We start from the raw sequence: 18,987 nt of genomic DNA on the forward strand, positions 1-18,987 counted from the left end.
CATTAGGCCCCAAGTCATACAAAGTAATTGAATAGAGAGAACATCACTTTCTTAAACTGTATGTTGTCCCAAATACTTAAGCTGAAATTGCAGAATGATTTTGTGCATACAACACATGAATTTATGACTCAGCTGCTAACCTCTGAATCAGTGCTTGACGGTCAGAACACAGTTTTCATCTGATGTTGATTTCATTGCCTGCAGTTGTTTGTAGTGGATAAGGGTTCACCAACTGAATCGTTTCGGGGGATACCATAGCATGGAAAAGAAAGCTGAAGTTAAATGGGTCTTTTGTTTGCCAGGATAGTTTCCCCTATTAGATGGAGGAGACATCTAGCTAGGGCAGTTTTCTTATGCTTTTGATAGGTACTTAACTGAATGGTTGATTTCTGTCTCTTGATTTTAAAAAAATTTTTTCAGTGATATTGGGAGACCTATTTTTCCCACCGGGTCTATAAACAGTTTATCCTTTAATCTTGGACAAGTCATTCAACTTCTGCGGACCTTAGTATCCTTATATATAAAATGAGGAGCTGGCACGTGATTTCCATTGTCTTTTTCCAAATTCCAAAAATATGCAGTTAAAGTGTTTCACTAAAGTGCACAGATGGAGAAATGTCAACAAACCTTGAACCCCATTTAAATTTGCTTTTAAAGTTGCCCTTGAGCTGTCGTGAGATTATTACTGTAATCTCTCTGGGCCATACCACATCTATTCTCTTCTTTCTGTCTCTCTATACTAGGCAAATATGCAAACTTCTGCCATCTAAATTCTTTAAAAAGTTATTGGAAAGAAAAAAAGAGATTGCATTGAATTTCTTTAGTGCATCTATTTTACATATCCTTTTGTGCCTGGCCTTTGAGCTGGCCAGCGAGTAGATTTATCATGCTTTTTAGTGAGTGAAGTTCAGTTAAAATTTTCAGTCCACTAGTCGTACACTTGATTTTGAGCTTCCGAAATATGTTACTCTGTGCTACGTTAAATTACACCTAACCTCAAATTCTGTCCCCTGAGTTCTTATTCTTACCTAAAATCTTATGAAAGCTTTTTGCCCTCGCACATGGTTTTGCTTTCACAGTGTGAGTTTATATACACACATTTTCATGGTTTAGATACTTGTTCAGATGATTATGCCAGCAAAATCTGAGCACTGAGTTTAGCTTTGATTTTCAGCTTTCCTACTGAAAGGATGCAATTATTTTCGTGCAGTGGTTTAAATATTTGCTGCAAATAAATTAGTGACTCTGTGACCTTCATGCAGTTAAAATAACACATGTTGCATATTAACCAGATGTGGAGTGACTGACAAGCATAGTGATATATTGTTAGTCATATGCCCACTTTGAATGCAGATTATTTATAAACTAACAAAAGGTTTATTGAATTTTTCATCTCGATACCCTTTAGCCACAAACCAAGCTTAAATGCAAGACTTTAAAAACTTGAGTATGTGTGCCTGTGTGAGTAAATACATCAGCTGGTGTATGGTTGCATGACTGCAGATATTTTGTCTGAAGACATAACACTTGAGTTATCTCTTAATTCCTTTAGTACTGACACAGTTTGATCCAAATTCATTAATTACTTTAGAAGCATGAAATGTCCGATAAAATGCCAACGAACAAATTGAAACCAAGACTACTTTCTGTTTGGCCGATTAAAACGTAAACAAATGTTAAGAAATGCTGCATCTGTTTTCCAAATTGTTTTTCTTGCTCTTAAGCTTTGAGAATCCTCTGCTGTGTTGACATAATAATCTTGTTACTATAGTGTTGGCTGTAATTTCATGGTAGGTAATAGTCCTGTGAGTCATCCCCAGAATAAAATTCATTCCAGAAGAGAGAAATTAATTTATCACATGTGTAAAAGCAGGTGAAGGGTGGTAGATTTAAATACTGATAAAGATCTAATTTATCGTATTTATTTATCCAACTCTCTTTGATGTTTTGATTGAAAAAAATGCCCTTGCTGTTTTACTTGGGTAAAGCTGTGAGCCGTTATAGCCCAGCTGCCTTTTCTTTTTGGCCATAGATTATTTAGAAATTATATATTTTTAAAACATATTTTATACATGCCACATTTATAGTTCTGTCAAAGGCTCTATAAGAAGGAGATATTTGTTAGTGTAGATTGGAGAATAATTTATACAACATACACCAATTACACCAATATCTGTATAGATACATTGTCATTTCTGCCTTCAAACATCTCATAGGTTGGAGAATTACTATTCTAGAATATCTGATTTTTGTGCCTTCTGATCTTTCTTAAATGTCTTCAAGATTATTCCCAGAATAGTGATACTTAACCTTTGATTCACCCTTTGTGCCTGATGAATGCCATAGTTTTACTCTTTCCAGTAAAAAGGTTTATAAACAATTTTAAAGGATTCACAAAAGCTCAGTTTAAGGACAGTAATCTCCAAATTTTTTGATGACTTCTCTCTTCAGTAAAATTATTTGAGCATCCATGCCTCTATTTATTATATAGGTCATATCATGTGCATATATAGACACACACACATATATATATGTACATATATTTATACTGCTTACATGCTCAAAAATATATATATTTATTGAAATAATATACATGTACTATTTTATCTGCATGTACATTAGAAAGCATTTATTGGGAAATTGTAAAAGAAAAGGAAAAATTAAAAATTAATGTAAAGAAGGTCTAATATTTTCTCATGGCATCCCCGTGGATTGTGTTGTGTGCCATTTGGGGAACATATATCCCTCTTAGAGACAAATGGTCTGGTATGTATACTGACTTTTGAATTTTTTTGTCTGTAGTCAACAACTTTGGAATCTTGAATTTCATCTCTGTACTAAAGTCTCATTTCATATAAAAATTTGTGGAAAATAGGAATTTTCTCAAGAGACTCTGTCATACCCTTGGTCAGCAGATAATGTTTAGGTTATTGAGTGAATTCTGTTTCTATTTCATGATCATTTAAAGCCACTTAGTAAATTTAAAGCAAGAATTCCTACCTCCACAGAAAACCTAAAACCCACAGTAAAATTAACACCCATCCCAGCTCTGTCTCCCGTCCCTTTGCACTTCATCCTAATGGTCAGTGCTCTGCGGTTTAACTCCAAACAAGAGGACTATCACATTCTAACCCTGGTCAGTGTGGTAATTGGAAAGATATTTTGAAGTGTTTGCTTTTAGTAATTTCTTCTTCACATTAAGAAGTCACAACCATTCTGGCATGTCCTGTTTTCATTCCTTTCTCTCCAAAGGATGCTGACCTATTGGATGTTGAGAGCAAACACTTTGAAGACCTGGAATTCCAGCAGCTAGAGCGTGAGAGCCGTCTGGATGAGGAAAAGGAGAACCTGACCCAGCAGCTCCTGCGTGAAGTGGCTGAATATCAGCGGAACATTGTCACTAGAAAGGTATTTTTGCCAGGTGGTGTTCAATGTGAAAAATGAAAATACACCCTCACTATGTGACAGTGACCATTAATATAGCTATAGTATGTGACTGTCTGCCTGTCTGTCTTTACATGTGACTATTATGTGTTCTATTAAGTGCCACGTTTGGCACATTATGGAAGCCCTCTAGATAGTGGTGCTCCAAGCTAGATAACCAGGACATGTTACAGTCATTTTTACTTAATTCTGTAGATGTTTTTATGAGTAATATCCAACTTTTTCTTTTACGTGAAAGCCAAGATAGAGAAAATCAGAAATTTAGATATTTGTTTTCAATTGCTTGCTTTTTCAATCAGAGTCACTAGATTTAGAATAATTTTATGAACAAAGTCTGGTTGGAATTTTCTGTTTCCGTTGCTCTGTATTTCTCAAAGCTGGCTGGCAGCTTATTACCATTAGAAATGGCCCCACAGAATACCATGTAGATTGCTGGGTCCGCCCAACCTTGATTTCCCAACTGTCCAGCCCAGAATTCAGCTCTTGTTCCAGAATTTAGAATCACACCCCAGTACTCTGTACTAAACTTGACAAAACTGAAAGAAAGGGAGACAGAGAAGGTGACTTCTTAAGCTCTCAGTTTAAATAAGGAATTCCATTGTTTTTTACTTTGAGGCATCTCCCAGAATGATATCAAAATTCATTTATAGTGTAAAAGAAAATTTCCTGTTGACTTCTGGATTCTTCAAATAGATTTCAAATCACCTCAACTGTGTTGGCCTCAGGTAAAGAGAAGCCTTGAGTTTAGCAGGTCAAAGAAACTGTCTCACAGTCTCCGTGAAATACTTGCTGCTCACCATCAACAAAAATGAGCTCACTTATGTTCCAGTTGGAAACGCCTTTTCTCCCTTTTCCAGGACAGACTGGCAAACCTTTGAATGTCTAATGTGCATCTTTCTATGATTTTCTTTTTTTTCCCCAGGAAAAAATTTCTGCATTGAAAAAGCAAGCCAATCACATTGTCCAGCAAGCTCAGAGAGAACAAGATCACTTTGTGAAAGAAAAGAATAATTTAATAATGATGCTGCAAAGAGTAAGTATTTGCTTTTCACCACTGGTTGGCATAAAACACAGGTCCCAATTTGGGGAAAGTTTCTTCCTTCAAAGTAGCTGCCTTGAAATAGTGAACAGTGAATTATAATTTAAGGAAAACTTTTTTAACATACATTTTTATTTAATCATCCACATTAATAAGCTGATGCTCTGTGAATTACTAAGTATAATTTAGAAAATATGCAAAATATATTCTTCATGCTTGTTCCACAGTGTGAAAACCCAAACTATGGAAATCTGTATGTTTTCTGATTTTCTTCCTTAAAAAATAAATCGTATTTTTCATCCAATAGGTAGAACATGCTCTATTCTTTTTACTGCTGCCAAACATTGTGGCTCAGTTGCTCTGGTGTTCTGACCATTATTTGCATGTGAGTCCAAGTGCACCCTTATGGCCTTGGAGTTAACAAAGATTTCTTAGAAAGGAAATGACAAAGGACTTGTATCCAGAATATATTTAAAACTCCTACAACTTATTAGTAAAGAGAAACACCCAATAAATAATTTTTTTAAAAACAGGCAAAAGACTTCAGTAGAAACACTTTCCCAAAAGAAGATACATTAAAGAGTCAATACATCAAATGAAAAAATACTGTTAGTTCTGGGGGAAATCTAAGGCTGACTAAGCTTAACAGATTTGTGTTCCTTCAGGAAAAGGAAAATCTTTGTAATTTGGAAAAGAAATACTCCAGCCTCTCTGGGGGGAAAGGGTTTCCTGTCAACCCCAATACTCTAAAAGAGGTAAGCTATGATTTTACACATATCACCTTAGAAATCAGGAGATGTACCTCCATTATATGTGATTAGTTGGATAGGAAAAACGTTAACTTCAATGACTTATGAAAGCACTCAGGGCTTTGATGGTTTTCCTGCTTTTCGTTTGTTATTTATGCTTTGAGGATATCAGGGATTATCTTTGTGTCTAATGAAGATGAACTCGTGTGTGTGTGTGCGCTTTGCTTGACTGTGAGTGACACTGGAGTTTCAAAAAATTTAGGATCCAAACCAAGATTAGTCCTGAATTCTCTTTTTTCCTTCCTGCAGTTTCCTTCCTCAGTCCCTCCTATTTCTTAATTTATTTACTGTCTCCCAAGTCGGATACAACTTAATAGTAAAGAGAAACACCCAATAAATAATTTTTTTAAAAAACAGGCAAAAGACTTCAGTAGAAACACTTCCCCAAAAGAAGATACATTAAAGAGTCAATACATCAAATGAAAAAATATAAAATTCTCCCAAGCATTTGAGAAGATGGTCTCCTTTCTTTTGTTTCTCTTTTCCCCTCAATGTTGGTTCTGCTTTGTTTCCCTCTAAACTAGACAATTCTACTTTCATTAAGGTACACACATTCTATCTCAAATATCCATCTTTCCCCAGCCCCTGCCTCCACCCTTTCCCAAATACCTTTTTAATAGAGCTACATAGCTATAATGGTAGAATAATCTCCAATTTGGAAATTTATATCCCTAACTGAGAAAGAAAATCCTTTTCTTTATATTTATTTTTTTCAAAAAGCTAAGGAAAAAGCTTGCTTCTATATAAATTTACATAATAACAAAAAAAACCTTTATTTAAAAATTGTTTGTAAAAAGACAGCAGAGTTAAGAATTCCTACGTGGAAAGTATTGTGTTGTGTGTAAGTGCACATCACATGATAGGTGTGATTAATATGTACCTTGGAAGCATTTTGTGAAACATTTCTTCAGAAACGTTTTTAGGTTATACAGTTTCACAACTCTCTCCATTATTCAGAATATGGAACTGACAGTTTCAGTGAATAGATTGGTTGTGAGTGGAGTGTAATGGAAGCAAGGCCGGCAGATGCCACGTCTTGTGAATCATGTTAAAGAAATATGGTTTATTTTATGTGCATGGGAAGCCATTGAGTAGTTTTAATCAAGGAAGTGACATTATTTGATGTCCATTTGTTAAAAGGTCATTCTGGGATGCTCTTCTGGATTATAAGGGGTGAAGGAGATTCAGAGAAGCCAAGATGGCAGTGTTTGCAATAGTATAGGCTGGAGATGCAGGTGGCTTGTCCTTGCAATGGCAGACAGATAGAGAGGTTAGTTGGATATGAATATATTTTAGAGGCAGGGTTGACAGCTCTTGCTGATAGATTCGTTGTGGGAATAAAGCAAATCAAGGGAGGTACAGAAATGGTGTCTTGATTCCAGTTTGAATAATGAGGTGGGTGGTGAGTACCTTGTACTGAGATAGGGAAGACACGGGAAAGAAGAGGTTTAAGAGGGAAGCTATGCAGTTTAACTCTGCATATCTCTGCAGGAAGGGCTGTGGCATCCATTAAATGAAAATTAGATAGATTCTAAGGTCTCTCTATCTCTTAGTAGAAGAATAAAATCTTTCCTTTTCTATGAATGAGTTCTTGTTTTTCTACAGAAGTCCTAATGTGAAAAGCCCATGTGAGTTTGACGTTTTATGTGTCTGCAACTCTTGTGTTTGTTGAGGAGCTATGTATTCTCTTTGCCTCACAAGATGTTTTGATTTTCTTTCTCCCTTCATTTCTTTCTTTTTCTCTTTCCCACTTTATTTCTCTCTCTCCCTCACTCTCTCATTCTCTCTTTTTAAGGAGTGATGAGTTTTTATCTCTTTTAAACAAGTCCCATTTTTGGCAAACTGTACATTTTTGAAGCAGTTAATTAAGTTATATGGTCTATGAATAAAGAATCAGACCTTGGTTTTGAAACATTCTACTATCAACAGAACAAAAGAATAACTCAAACCTGTTACTCTTCATTATCACTCATTACCAAAGATAAAATGAAATTTGATAACCCAATTGTTGCTCCCTTTCTTCAGTTTAATCTTATAAAACTTTACATAGTACCTAAGTATCTATTGCCCCTTTCTGAAGTTCAAGACCATAATCAGCAGCAATTTGATACCTCCACTTTATAAACAGCCAACTTTAGCTTTTCCTACTTTGTCATAATTACAGATTCTCAGTAAAAACCTTGCTTTCTGGCCTGGAATTTTTGCTTCAGCAGCATAATGATATTTTGCTTTTGCTAGAGCCACTTTTTGGAAGGATTGATGGGCTAAGAAAAGAACCCACGTGTGAAAGTTAACTCAATTTTACTTTGAAAAGAGGTATTATTTAATAACCCTTTATTCTTTTTTTCATACTATTTTATTTGGTGTGATGAACATCATGATTGATCTGTACAATTTCTTTCCATGAAAATGTAGAAGTGCATTTTTCTCATTTATAAATTCAGGTGTTTTGATTCTTACAAATTTTGATTCATGGACATTTTCTTTAAGCCAACTGAATCATTGAACTTAAAAGTAACTGGAAATTCTGGGTCCTGGGGATAGACTTGGAAGTTGGGGGGAAGTTGCTATCAATCGAAAGAACCTTGAGTTCCAACTCCCATCCTAGGGTGTGTGTGTGTGTGTGTGTGTGTGTGCACTTTCTCACATTTGCCTTGCTAGGCAAGGCAAAATACCTCCTACTGATGCAAGTTGCTTACAGTGTAGGATTTTGCCTTTGGTTAAAGAACTGTATCTCCTCACTATTTTTAGATTAATAAAAATTAACCAGAATAGATAGTGCTCTTTTTATTCTCATTTGAGATGCCTAAAAGCTAGATTCCATTACAAATAAATTATCGTTATTTTGTCTTAGTACAAAAACCAGTAGCCCTTGGCCCATTTTTACTCATACACTCGTCAAGAAACAGAAGAAAAGGTGGAAATCTGAAATAAAGATTTGTGGAAAAGGCCCTTGAATTAGGGAATGAGTGGTTGCATCATCAGTTTTACATCTCAAATTTTTTTTTGTGTGTGATTATTTTTAAATGTGTAGTGACAGTCTCTCACAATCAACAGAGTAAATGAATGTTGATACCTCTGGATATTTTTAAATCGAAGGTGTTGGGTTATTTATAATGTAGTCATCTTGATTTCACCTGAAAAATTACTTTTGATGTTTGGAATATGATCTTTTTTTTCACGATTAAGCACCATATATCCATTTTAATTGCTGATGATTCTCATAGTGAAACACTTGGCAATACCACAGACCTGGCTGTAATGCTCTAAGCTAACTCCATTGTACTGGGAGCATTAATACTCTCGCATGCCTCGGCTTTGCTTTCTTTGTGTTTAACTTCTGAATTCCTCCTTTTAGGACTATATCAGTGTAAATGAAATTAATGAGCCATGTGGCAATTCCACGAATCTATCCCCTTCCACTCAGTTCCCTGCTGATGCTGACGCTGTTGCCACTGGGCCGACCACAGCTGTGCTGGTGAGCCAGCCACAAAATAAAGAGGTGTGTTGGCATGACATTTCATTCATTCACTGCTTTCCTCATGTCAAAAATTAACCCATGGTTAACTGAGAATGAGGGTGTGTGTGACGAATACATGTCTGGTTGACCAGAGGGCCAGAGTGATACTGAGTTTGATGAAAAGCATACTAATTTGGGGGTTCTGCTTTCCAAGTACAATACTAGAAACCATGAAACATGGTGCAGAGTGAAATACTAGGAGAAGTAGGTTCAAGAAAATAGACTATCTTAGCACCCTAACCTTACCTAGTTTTATTAGAAACTGACAGCCTACTAAAACTGTTGGCTTGAATCACTTTACCAGTTTGATTTTTTGTCCTTTTGTATTTTGCATTATGGACATTTTTTTAATGCTAAGCTTTTTAAAAACGTCTGAGGAGGAGCAAATAATAGTAAATTTAAAATACCTCCTACTGATGCAAGTTGCTTACAGTGTAGGATTTTAACAGGAGGATGAATGGAAAGATACTGCCCATCGATTGTGACTACTTGATTAAAATATAAGAAAACAACCAGATTCTCAGTTTCTTCTTTTCTTCTTTCATTTCATATGGACACATATATGCTTTCTCTTTCTCCTGTAAAGCAAAGATCATCTGTCTGTTCTGGATTTATGTTTCCTTCCACCCTCTCTCCTCATCCTGTCACTCAAACTCCATCAGCCTCTTGGCCTGAAGTCATGGCAGCATCTGTCGATCCTTTCCCCTTAAATGATACACCTCCTCCTCTACCAGCCAAGAAACACAGAAGGCAGCAGCCGGAGGAGCAACAGGTACCTAGACACTGATGTTCAGAGTTGGGGCATTTGATCTTGACAGCAAAGTTACGTATGTGTAATCTTTCTCCAACTTTTCCAAAAATTATTTTTAAAAAGACAAGGTGCATGCTCCTTTGCTGGGGATTTTTTGTTTAAAGGACATTTAGTGTGTTCTAAGGGTGTTGAGTTGTTATAAAGTTAGAGACTTTGTCCTCTCTGGCTTTTAATATGTTAGAGCTGGTTTCATATCCTTATGCATCAGTTCCCATTCAACCAAAACATTGTGACTTATCTCTGGTATTTTTCAAAATAATATTAATTATTTCTGTAAAATCCATGTTATAGAAAATTGCAGTGTCAGCATCAAGTATTTTTCTTGAACATTATTAAATCCATGATAATAGACACCACTCTCTTGTATGTGTCAAAACTTGGTAAACATTTTATAAATAAGTATCCCATTTCTCCCTTCTAACAATCCCATCAAATAAGAATTTATGCCATATTGACATTTAGGGAACTGAGGTTCAGTGTAAGTAAAAAAGTCATACCACAAGTAGTGTACTTTGGCTCATAGAACAAGACTTTTTATTGACTGGATTTTTTAAATAAATAATTTTTATAAAACTTTTATGAATTATAATAAAAAATTATTTTATAAATTATAAATGTCCCCCTCTTTTTAGTATATTCAGTGCATATTCATAGTTAGGTATTCAAAAAAATCTGTTTGCAACTCCTGTCAACTATCATCAGATTCCTATATGAATTTGGCCCCAAAAGATCTGAAGATTTCAAAGTCACTAGATCCCCAAATTAGGTAAGCTTTGATTTGCTATGTCTAGTCATTGCATTTCTCGAAGACACCCTTACTATCTGTTGCCTTTGGTTAAAGAACTGTATCTCCTCACTATTTTTAGATTAATAAATATTAACCAGAATAAATAGATAGTTGTAAGGTTAAAAGGCAGATATTTTTCATGATTGGCATGTTTGAAGATTGCTAATAAACTGGGTAACTCAAATTTTCACATTAATTTTTATGTATGTCAAAAAACTGAGCTTAGTATAGAAATGACCAAACTCAAGGAATCTTGAATTAAGAAATAACTTTACTACTGAAGACATTTTTGGGCAAAGCAAAGAAAAATTAGGATAAATTTCAAATGCCAAAAATTTGCCTTAGGAATCTGAAAAAAAAAAAAGTCAGGAGGATTTTTAAATGTGAGAGTTTTCTAAGGGGCTTTTTGACTGAGATCTTTTTTAAATAAAAGAGTAACTGGGAAGGAAGGATGCCTTCCTTATATGGAAACGTGGATTTGGAGTGTTTTTATGGGATTGAAATAGTCCATCTTTAAAACCACTTCCCTGTTCATTTGCTCTCTCTCTCCTTGTCTTCCTTCTCCCTTCCTGTTCTCTCCCTGGGATCTGTGCTGTCACACAGAGCTGTCTAGGCAGACAAGTGGAGAAGCTGCATACTTGCTTTCTCCACTGGCTATTCTGCCATCCACATGGCTGTCATCAGAGTAATTTGTAAGTCTTCCTGAGGTCCCAAAACAGTAGGCACTAACTGAAAGTGAAAGATGCATTTTTTTTTGAGATTATATATTCAGTAACAAATTCTTCCAGGGTCTATGTATCTTACATCAGATGGTAGCCCAAGTCTGGTAGCGAACCCAAGTTTAAGTTGAATAATTTTTTTTCTTTAATTCTCTCTTAAAATTCCAAAGCTGCTTTATAAATGCCTACTTCTTAATTTCTTCAGTGACTTGGTTTGCTTAGTCAAGTTTTGCTATTCTGCTTTACATTTGCATTTAAAGCACTTTAGAAGTCTGGAAGAAAGGAAAAAACAGCATAAAGAAGGCCTCTATCTGAGTGACACTTTGCCTCGAAAGAAAACCACACCTTCCATATCCCCACATTTCAGCAGTGCTACTATGGGGAGAAGCACCGCCCCAAAGGTAGGACATGGGGTGAACCGTGGGCCTCGCATTTAGTGAGTCTTCTTGTCCTTAAGTTGACTGACATGCAAAGGCTCTTAGAGAAAATGCCAACTAGTAAACCATTAAGTTGCTTGTTAGGCAGACATGTATTGAAATTATATTTTCTGTCCCTCTCAGAGGACATCTGGAATTACACATTCTGGGACCGAAGAACAGGGTCCAGGATATTTTCCACCATCACCACACAAGTGGTGGGTGGCATTCATTTATGTGACAGACTTCTGTTGGCTGCATCCCAGACCTGAAAATTGTAAGATATAAGCTCTGGATTCTAGGATTAACAGCAACAAATATTTTTGAGTCATTTCTATGAGCCCAACCCTATATTAAGCCCTTTATGTGGATTGTCTCATTTTGAGATCCAGCAGAGTTACTAATTATTATTCCGTTGTACATATAGATAAACTGAGGTGTGTAGAAGCCAAGTGCCCTCAGCTGGTCAACAGTGAAGCTGGAATGTGATCTGGCCCTTGAGCCCTCACTCATGTTCTGCTAACATGCTGGGGATGGGGTCAGTGAAGGAAGAGGGGGAAAGGCCAATGAAAAGGATGTTCTTTTTTAGGCCCTTTCCTTGCCCTTACTCAGACAAAAACTTTGTTTTCTTCTATTCTATAAACTGGTATTCCAAGCATATCTTAGATTAGAGATTTTCTATGTAAGAAGAGTGCCAAACCCACTGCAGTAGTTGGCAGGTATCTCCAGCTTTCAGCCCCCTCGCTAGCTGTGGAGGATGGAAACTGGTGCACTTGTTAGTAGCAAGTACAGGCCTTCTCTCTCCTCGTGCATGATGTGCATGTGTTCTTGTCCCTGTGTCTGCCCTACTCCTTATGCATGAAGAACTTTGAGTCCTTCTCTAAGAAGGTTTTGGACAGTTTTTTAAAAATCTGCCTTCATTTTGGAACTGCTGCCACTGGAAGAATTGCTGTGAGGTTGAGATAGCCATGGAGCAACTCGAGAGGGACAGCCACTGGCCTTTGCCCTATGCCTCATAAGACTCACACCCACTTCCCTGCCATGTGCACTTAGACAGGAGCCATGGAAACAGGGATGTGGCCATGTCCTAAAGGACCATTCGGCCTGTCTGAAGTATTTCCTCCTGGTTCTCGCAGGCTCACCTGCCGCTGGGACAGAGCAACAGCTGTGGCAGCGTGCTCCCTCACTCCCTAGCAGCCATGGGCAAAGACTCAGAATCTCGGAGGATACTCAGAGGTACGTACCCTTCAGTCAGTGTTGTATGCTCAGCATCAGAGTTCTCCGCGGAGAGGGGATGAGAGCAGAGGTGAGGATCCTTAGTGAGGGGATCGACCAAAGTCTTCACTTTTACTCTGAATGAGTCTCCTTTGGAGACAGATATGGATCTCCTTGTTGTACTAAGGTAACTTTTCCTATGACACATATGGCTGGTAAATTTTAAACACACCCATTGTGCTTTATAGAGTCCACATAATTCTCAAACCAGAAAGGCCCACAGAGAATTACTAACCTCCCCGATTGGTTGGTGGGAAGAAAAGATAGACTACTGAGGTTCAGAGAGATTACCAGGGAACTTAATTAAGTTACTCACCTCCTTTGTGGCTGAGCCACTCTGTTGAATCATGTGTTAAGGAGTCATTGAGCTGACACAGTAAACAGAGCACTAGTGACCCAGGACATTCCCTTAGGCTTTTTGATGTGGTCTGGGCCTTTAGTCTTTGGGATCGTAGGTTTTCAGGTAGGCTGACTTCCAGCATATTTTATTTGTAATAATGCATTCATTTATATTGGGGCTCTCAAATAACCCCATTTTTTTCCTGACTTGCTTTCTGGGGATGGAAGAAATTACTATAATGAGGTTTCAGAGGTGAGTTTCTCATTGAGAGAATTAGATTCATTGTGTTAACACAGTCATTTAGGTCAATAACTTATATTGGCCCTAACTTTTGAGCAGGCATGCTGATGGATACCAAGAATGCAAATGAATGACATGATCCTTGCCTTTGAAATGCTAATCATCTAATGAGGAAGAAAGGCACATAGCAGATGTTTTCAATAAGATGTGATAGATACGGTAATGGAGTTATGCCCAGGATGAAAATGGGGATGCTGATGGAGTGATGGGCATTTGCCCTCTAAATGCATTCATATGTTAGGATTTGAAACCCTTCCCTCCAAGCAGGTTAGGATTCAATTTTGACTGCTTGATCTTGCTGCTAGTGGTACTAGGTGATAATCACTGGTTTCCCACCAGAAAAATAGGAAAAGAAAAAAAATACAAATTTAAATTTTGGTGTGTGTATATATGCATATGTATATATAATGTTTATGTTATATATATATATGTGTGTGTGTGTGTGTGTATGTGATATATATAAATATCACTTGAACGAGGTTTTCAAATCATTAGCTAGAAGTGATTTAAGATTTAATAGAGCTGTCGTATTCATGGAGGTTTATAATGTATGAGAGGTTTACAGTGTTAACATTTCAATTAAGTGCATTTGATTGAATTAATTCTTAATACTAAAAATGTCAAACACAAGTGAGCCTTTATATTTTGACTTTCATTGTGGATCAAGTCTATTTTCTGTTGAAGCATTTTTCTGTGATATTTATAGACTTCTTTTTAAATGTATTTTTCCCACCAGCTAAAGACATCAAAGCTTGGATTGGCCACAACAATGTTAAAAATATTTTCTTAAAATAGAGAGGGAGAATAGCTCTCATATGAAATGGAAAGATGTGTGTAAATCAAGAGTTGTTAACTTTGTGTAAGAGGGTTCTCGTTGCCATGTGTGAGAATATAGTGAAACAGAAGGATGTTTCACCTCTTTTTCTAATCTCTTTTTCTCCCCCTCAAAGAATGGGAATCCCGATGCGAGGTTCATAGAGGAAAACTGAGTCAGTTCCTTTAGGCCACATAAAGGACATACTCTCAGCCGATTCTTGACCTTGACCTATCTTTCTGCTCTTATTCTCCACTGAGAGGCCTTTTGCCCATCTGAGAAGACTGCAGCTTCAGTCTTCAGTCTTGCTGCAGCTCTGAAGTGGTGTTCCTCTTAAAGAGTTTCATTTGGTGCTGATGTGATGGCTTCTGAGGAAATAGAGAACCATCACGTGTGTGTTGATCCAAGCGGATGTGACGTGTTTTGGGAGACCGGAGGAGGTGGGGTCAGGGACCGCAGTTCTTAGAGCCACAACAGACTGTAAAATGGGGAAGATTTTCCACTAAGCCTGTACAGGTGGCCCACAAAGACCAGGAAGGATGAATCATAATTTCATTTAAAACTGTTTCACTAGCACTTGGCAGTTTCATTGAGGCATCAAATGCAAATAAAAAATCAAATTCCATGGTTTTGAAAAAATTGGACCTAGCACATTTTCATTAACTCAAATTTAATAGAGTTTATCATTTTTTTGGACTTACACAGTTAACTTAAATGAACTTTTTTTTTTTTGCTGCTCACTCTTAATGGATATGTTAAGGACAATGGTGTAAGTATAAGCCTTCCTTCACTCAGCACTGTTTTAATAGAACTGACAGTGAGAATCATGCAAACAAAGATCTTTGAGAGCAGAATTTAAAGCAAAGAGCCCAGGAACCCAACTCTTAAAATTGTAAGAATTATTGGCTTTTGTACAACTTGTGAACTCTTCCTTTGTACGCTTGGAATGAATGAAATCTTTGTCCTTTTGTCTTCTGTTAAATGCAGGAAAGTCCAAGAAAGGTATGACAACCTCCTTGTGTGGTGTTTTTTGTTTCTCGCAAATAGTAAGGTCTTTGCCAAGTCCTCTTTAAGAAATGATCAGATTTAAAACTGTACAATGGGGCATTTTTATTACAATGATTATTCCTTTTACACAATAGAGAAAAGTTGTTGCACATTGCGTGCAACACAATACTGCATACAGCTGCTGTTCATTCACAGGCAGCTGCAGGACCCTCTTTGTTTGGTTTCTTTATTACAAGGTCAGCCCGTACAGGAAACATGAGTGCTGTGGAAGCACTGTTTGTAAGATGCAAAATCTAGATAAAGAAAAGAGTGGGCATTTGAGGTGCCTAGGCTAGGTGTACGAGTGATGTTTCTCCTTTATAAAGGCCAGGTATAAATAAAGCAGGCTACATGGGAGGATGGAAGGATTTAGGAGGCTCCAAGTATTCATTCCACGTAAGCCTGTTTTCTAAGAAAGACTTAGTGGAGAGGGAAGAACAGGTTAAATGTCTGGCTTAAATATTGAGATGCTTACTGTGCTTAGGTGGCAGAGATGTAGAATGTTAGAGGCCTGACTTGTTAGAGAGTTTGGTACGCTGTGCTGCAAATAAGTGAATGGCGTTTTTTAAACCTTAGCTCTTAAAAACTCTGTTACTGTCTGCTTGGAAAAAAGAATTGTTTTATAGCTGTACTCGTGTTTTCATTCTCCCCATTTTCTGGTTGATGACTATGTGGGAAAGCTTTTATTTTTCCAGTAACAAATCTTTTTTGACTAACTGTGTGCATGTGTCATAAGCTTATTATTATTTTTTTAACTCCTCAAGTTATTCTCTGTAAACTCCAATTTAATCTAAAAATGTGAACATCTTGATACCATGCCTGTTGGTGTGGTATTGTTACTTAATTCTGTTAATGATTGCATGTTGGAAGTGTTCTGTATTTTACCTGTCCCCTTGTCATCTCTTTTGATTTTGCATCTTTTTCCCTTTTTCTGTCATTCTCCTTCATTCCTGACTTGTACCTTCATCTTCCGGCTGTGGACTGTGGTTAGGAAGAATGAATTTCTCAGCAGGTGAGCTATGATAGGCTGAATTGTTAGAAATGCTAATTAATTTAAGCCCAGGTTGTGTTTTAAGTCATCTCATTTTCTTTATGAAGGCCCAGATAACTGTTTTAAAGTATATAACACACATTTGGAAGAAATCAGCAAGACTATATGTCCTATAATGCTTAACCCACAAGGATTTTTTGAGTCCAATTGGCCAGAATTCATAGCGATCAGCATTTAAAAGAAAGCAATATAAAGGGGTCTTGCACATCCAATTTATTGCCTCTTTCAGGCAGTAAAAGGGTTTCTTCTGTGTGTGTGCTCAGCTCTCATTTTATAAACCTTATAAACTTCCCCTTCAAATGGTTATTTCTGTCTGACTAGACAAGATCTAGAGCATTTATAAGACCCTTTTTACTTTTTAGCTGCTGTCCTACTGCTGAATGTTACTCTGGCTACATAAAAAACAAAATAAAAAAACGAGTAGTTTCAGGGGGTGGGAAAGTCTCGTTTTTCCCAGCCCACGTACTTTGCCCCCCACAAGGCAGAGGCATTCCACTTCCTTCAGGTCTTCTCTGTAAACTTAGATTTAATCTAAAAATGGGAACATCAAATCTTGTTAATCTGGTCCTGTTCCTTTACACAGCTAATGATTGCATGTCGAAAGTGTGGTATATTTTTCCAATTTTATTTAGCCACTAATAGAGCTGGAATTTATTGATGAGAAAATGAATTCATTCAGACTCTACTTCATAACATTCATATGCTAAATACATCGTGATGCTGTGTGATCAGGGCTCACGTGTCCCCTCCCTGATAAAGCTCACGCCTCTTCTGTACCACCTCACCGCACCAGCCTCCTGCCAGGTGCCGTTTTAGTCCCCTGCTTTCCTAAGGTGTTTCCTCTTTTGAAAGAAGTACTGTACCATTGGACAACAAGGCCAGAGTGAGCCTGCATCCCAAAACCAGCATCAGAATCACACTGGTACCATTCAGAGTCATGAGAAAGAAGTCCATGCCCTTACTGACATTTGCAGGGATAATTGTAAAGAAGGGAGGAGCTACATATCATGTATCAGCTACATGTATCATGGAGCCACAGGATACAAAAATCCTGTGTTGGAAAAGCCGTGCTCATTAGCAGCAGCCTTTTTCATGTAAGGTGCCCACAGAATGTAACGCACTTGTCCTGCCACTGGAATGATGGAAGGTTCTCTCAGATGTAAGGCCAAGCCTCCGCAAAGAGTAAGGTGATCTGGAGTGCTCATGTTCACAGTCTTAGCAAAGCACACATTGTACTGGGTGTATTGTGCCCACATAAGAAAAATTTGGGCCACTTTAGATCACTGTCTGCCTCACCCGTAGGTTGTCAATTCATTGTTGTGTTCTGTGATACTTTTGAAAGAAGAAAATCCTGGAATATTTGAGGAGCAGGGCATATGGTTGCTGGAAGAAGAAATACATTCACCTGTTTTTCTTCTTTTCTGAGCAAGTTAGTTGCATCGTAGGGATTGCATTGCCTTGTTATGAGAAATGGAAGGGAAAGGGTAGGTTGTCGCACATGTCGTCACCAAGGAGGTAATTCTTATGTATTGGAAATTATGCGGCTGTCTTTTAGGGATTTGTCATTCATACTAAGACAAGGAAATGCCTTCAAGGAGTTGGTGCCAACATGGAAATGTTCTTTGCCAACAAGCCTTTTTAGAAAGCATAAGGAAAGATGTATGTATGGCCTTTTCAAATAATTTCTGCTTTTTTTTGTCTCCCTCCTTTTACAATGAATAATTGGAAACAATTTTAAAGGAGCAGTTAATAATTTCAAAAGATCAAGTATCAAAGGTAAATATTTAGTGATGATTTTTTTTTGCTGTTCTTAAAAGGCACAAGCTCCATGCTTATGAACGTACTGACTTTATTTAATGCTTTATGCATTAATCATTATGATTAATGATACTCCGTCTGAAGTCTCACTGTGTTCTTTTATGCTTTGCATCTTCCCTTAGCTAAGTGATATGTAGTTTTTACATACATGTGTGTGTTTCTGATTTATAACTACAGCTTATGTTAAGTAAATTATGTTATTTTCCCTGAAATGCCTTCGTCTGAACTAACACATTTTCACTTAGATATCTAAAACTGCTGCAAATACTAATGGCATACAAACTCTTCATGGAACTAAAATCATTTACAGAAATTTTCTGTGTATAATGCTTTGTTAAAACATATGGGACGTGGTTTCTGTTTTTAAATTGAAAGGTGTAATCAGCAGCTGTGAAGCTGTTTGAAATCACTTTCCTTCTTTCGCCCTCTGACCTGCTTTTTGGCCATTTCATTACCAATTAAAGCCTCATTGAAATGGAAGCAGAGCCCAAGAAAAAAGGTGAAAATCAAACAGTCCAATTGTAAACTCTTAATAGGCCTGCTAGTAAAGTTGATAGGGAGATATTGCAAACTACAATGCTAGCCAGAGGAAAGTTATTGTCGTGGATTGAGGGATTTGTTTAATAGCATGATTCCTGGTTCCTGTGTATACGGTTAATAGAGAATTCAGAGGAAGAATCTGTGATTCGCAGAGTCAGCTACCAGAGAACATGCCATAGCAATGGACACAAACAAAGCCAGTGACCTAATGTGCCTGCTGACGAGGCACAGGGTTAGGAAAACACCAATTACTGAGG

The 18,987-nt window shown here is 37.2% G+C and overlaps 1 protein-coding gene across 11 annotated transcripts in view; it reads left to right on the top strand.

Annotated features, from left to right (window-relative positions):
* PHLDB2 (pleckstrin homology like domain family B member 2) overlaps window positions 1-18,987 on the top strand; it is a 215,119-nt gene that overhangs the window by 178,266 nt on the left and 17,866 nt on the right. For 5 of the 11 annotated variants that reach the window (XM_057502499.1, XM_057502514.1, XM_057502527.1 and 2 more), the window contains 9 exons: window positions 3,253-3,408; window positions 4,367-4,477; window positions 5,149-5,238; window positions 8,651-8,794; window positions 9,399-9,584; window positions 11,390-11,530; window positions 12,682-12,781; window positions 16,313-16,333; window positions 18,113-18,148. In XM_057502499.1, the coding sequence (XP_057358482.1) occupies window positions 3,253-3,408; window positions 4,367-4,477; window positions 5,149-5,238; window positions 8,651-8,794; window positions 9,399-9,584; window positions 11,390-11,530; window positions 12,682-12,781; window positions 16,313-16,333; window positions 18,113-18,148 (985 nt within the window). The remainder of the gene's footprint in view (window positions 1-3,252; window positions 3,409-4,366; window positions 4,478-5,148; window positions 5,239-8,650; window positions 8,795-9,398; window positions 9,585-11,389; window positions 11,531-12,681; window positions 12,782-16,312; window positions 16,334-18,112; window positions 18,149-18,987) is intronic. The other 6 variants (XM_036933127.2, XM_036933130.2, XM_036933125.2 and 3 more) reach the window with 5 other exon arrangements.

The sequence above is a fragment of the Manis pentadactyla genome, chromosome 1, assembly GCF_030020395.1.
Source record: "Manis pentadactyla isolate mManPen7 chromosome 1, mManPen7.hap1, whole genome shotgun sequence".
NCBI classification, from domain to species: domain Eukaryota; kingdom Metazoa; phylum Chordata; class Mammalia; order Pholidota; family Manidae; genus Manis; species Manis pentadactyla.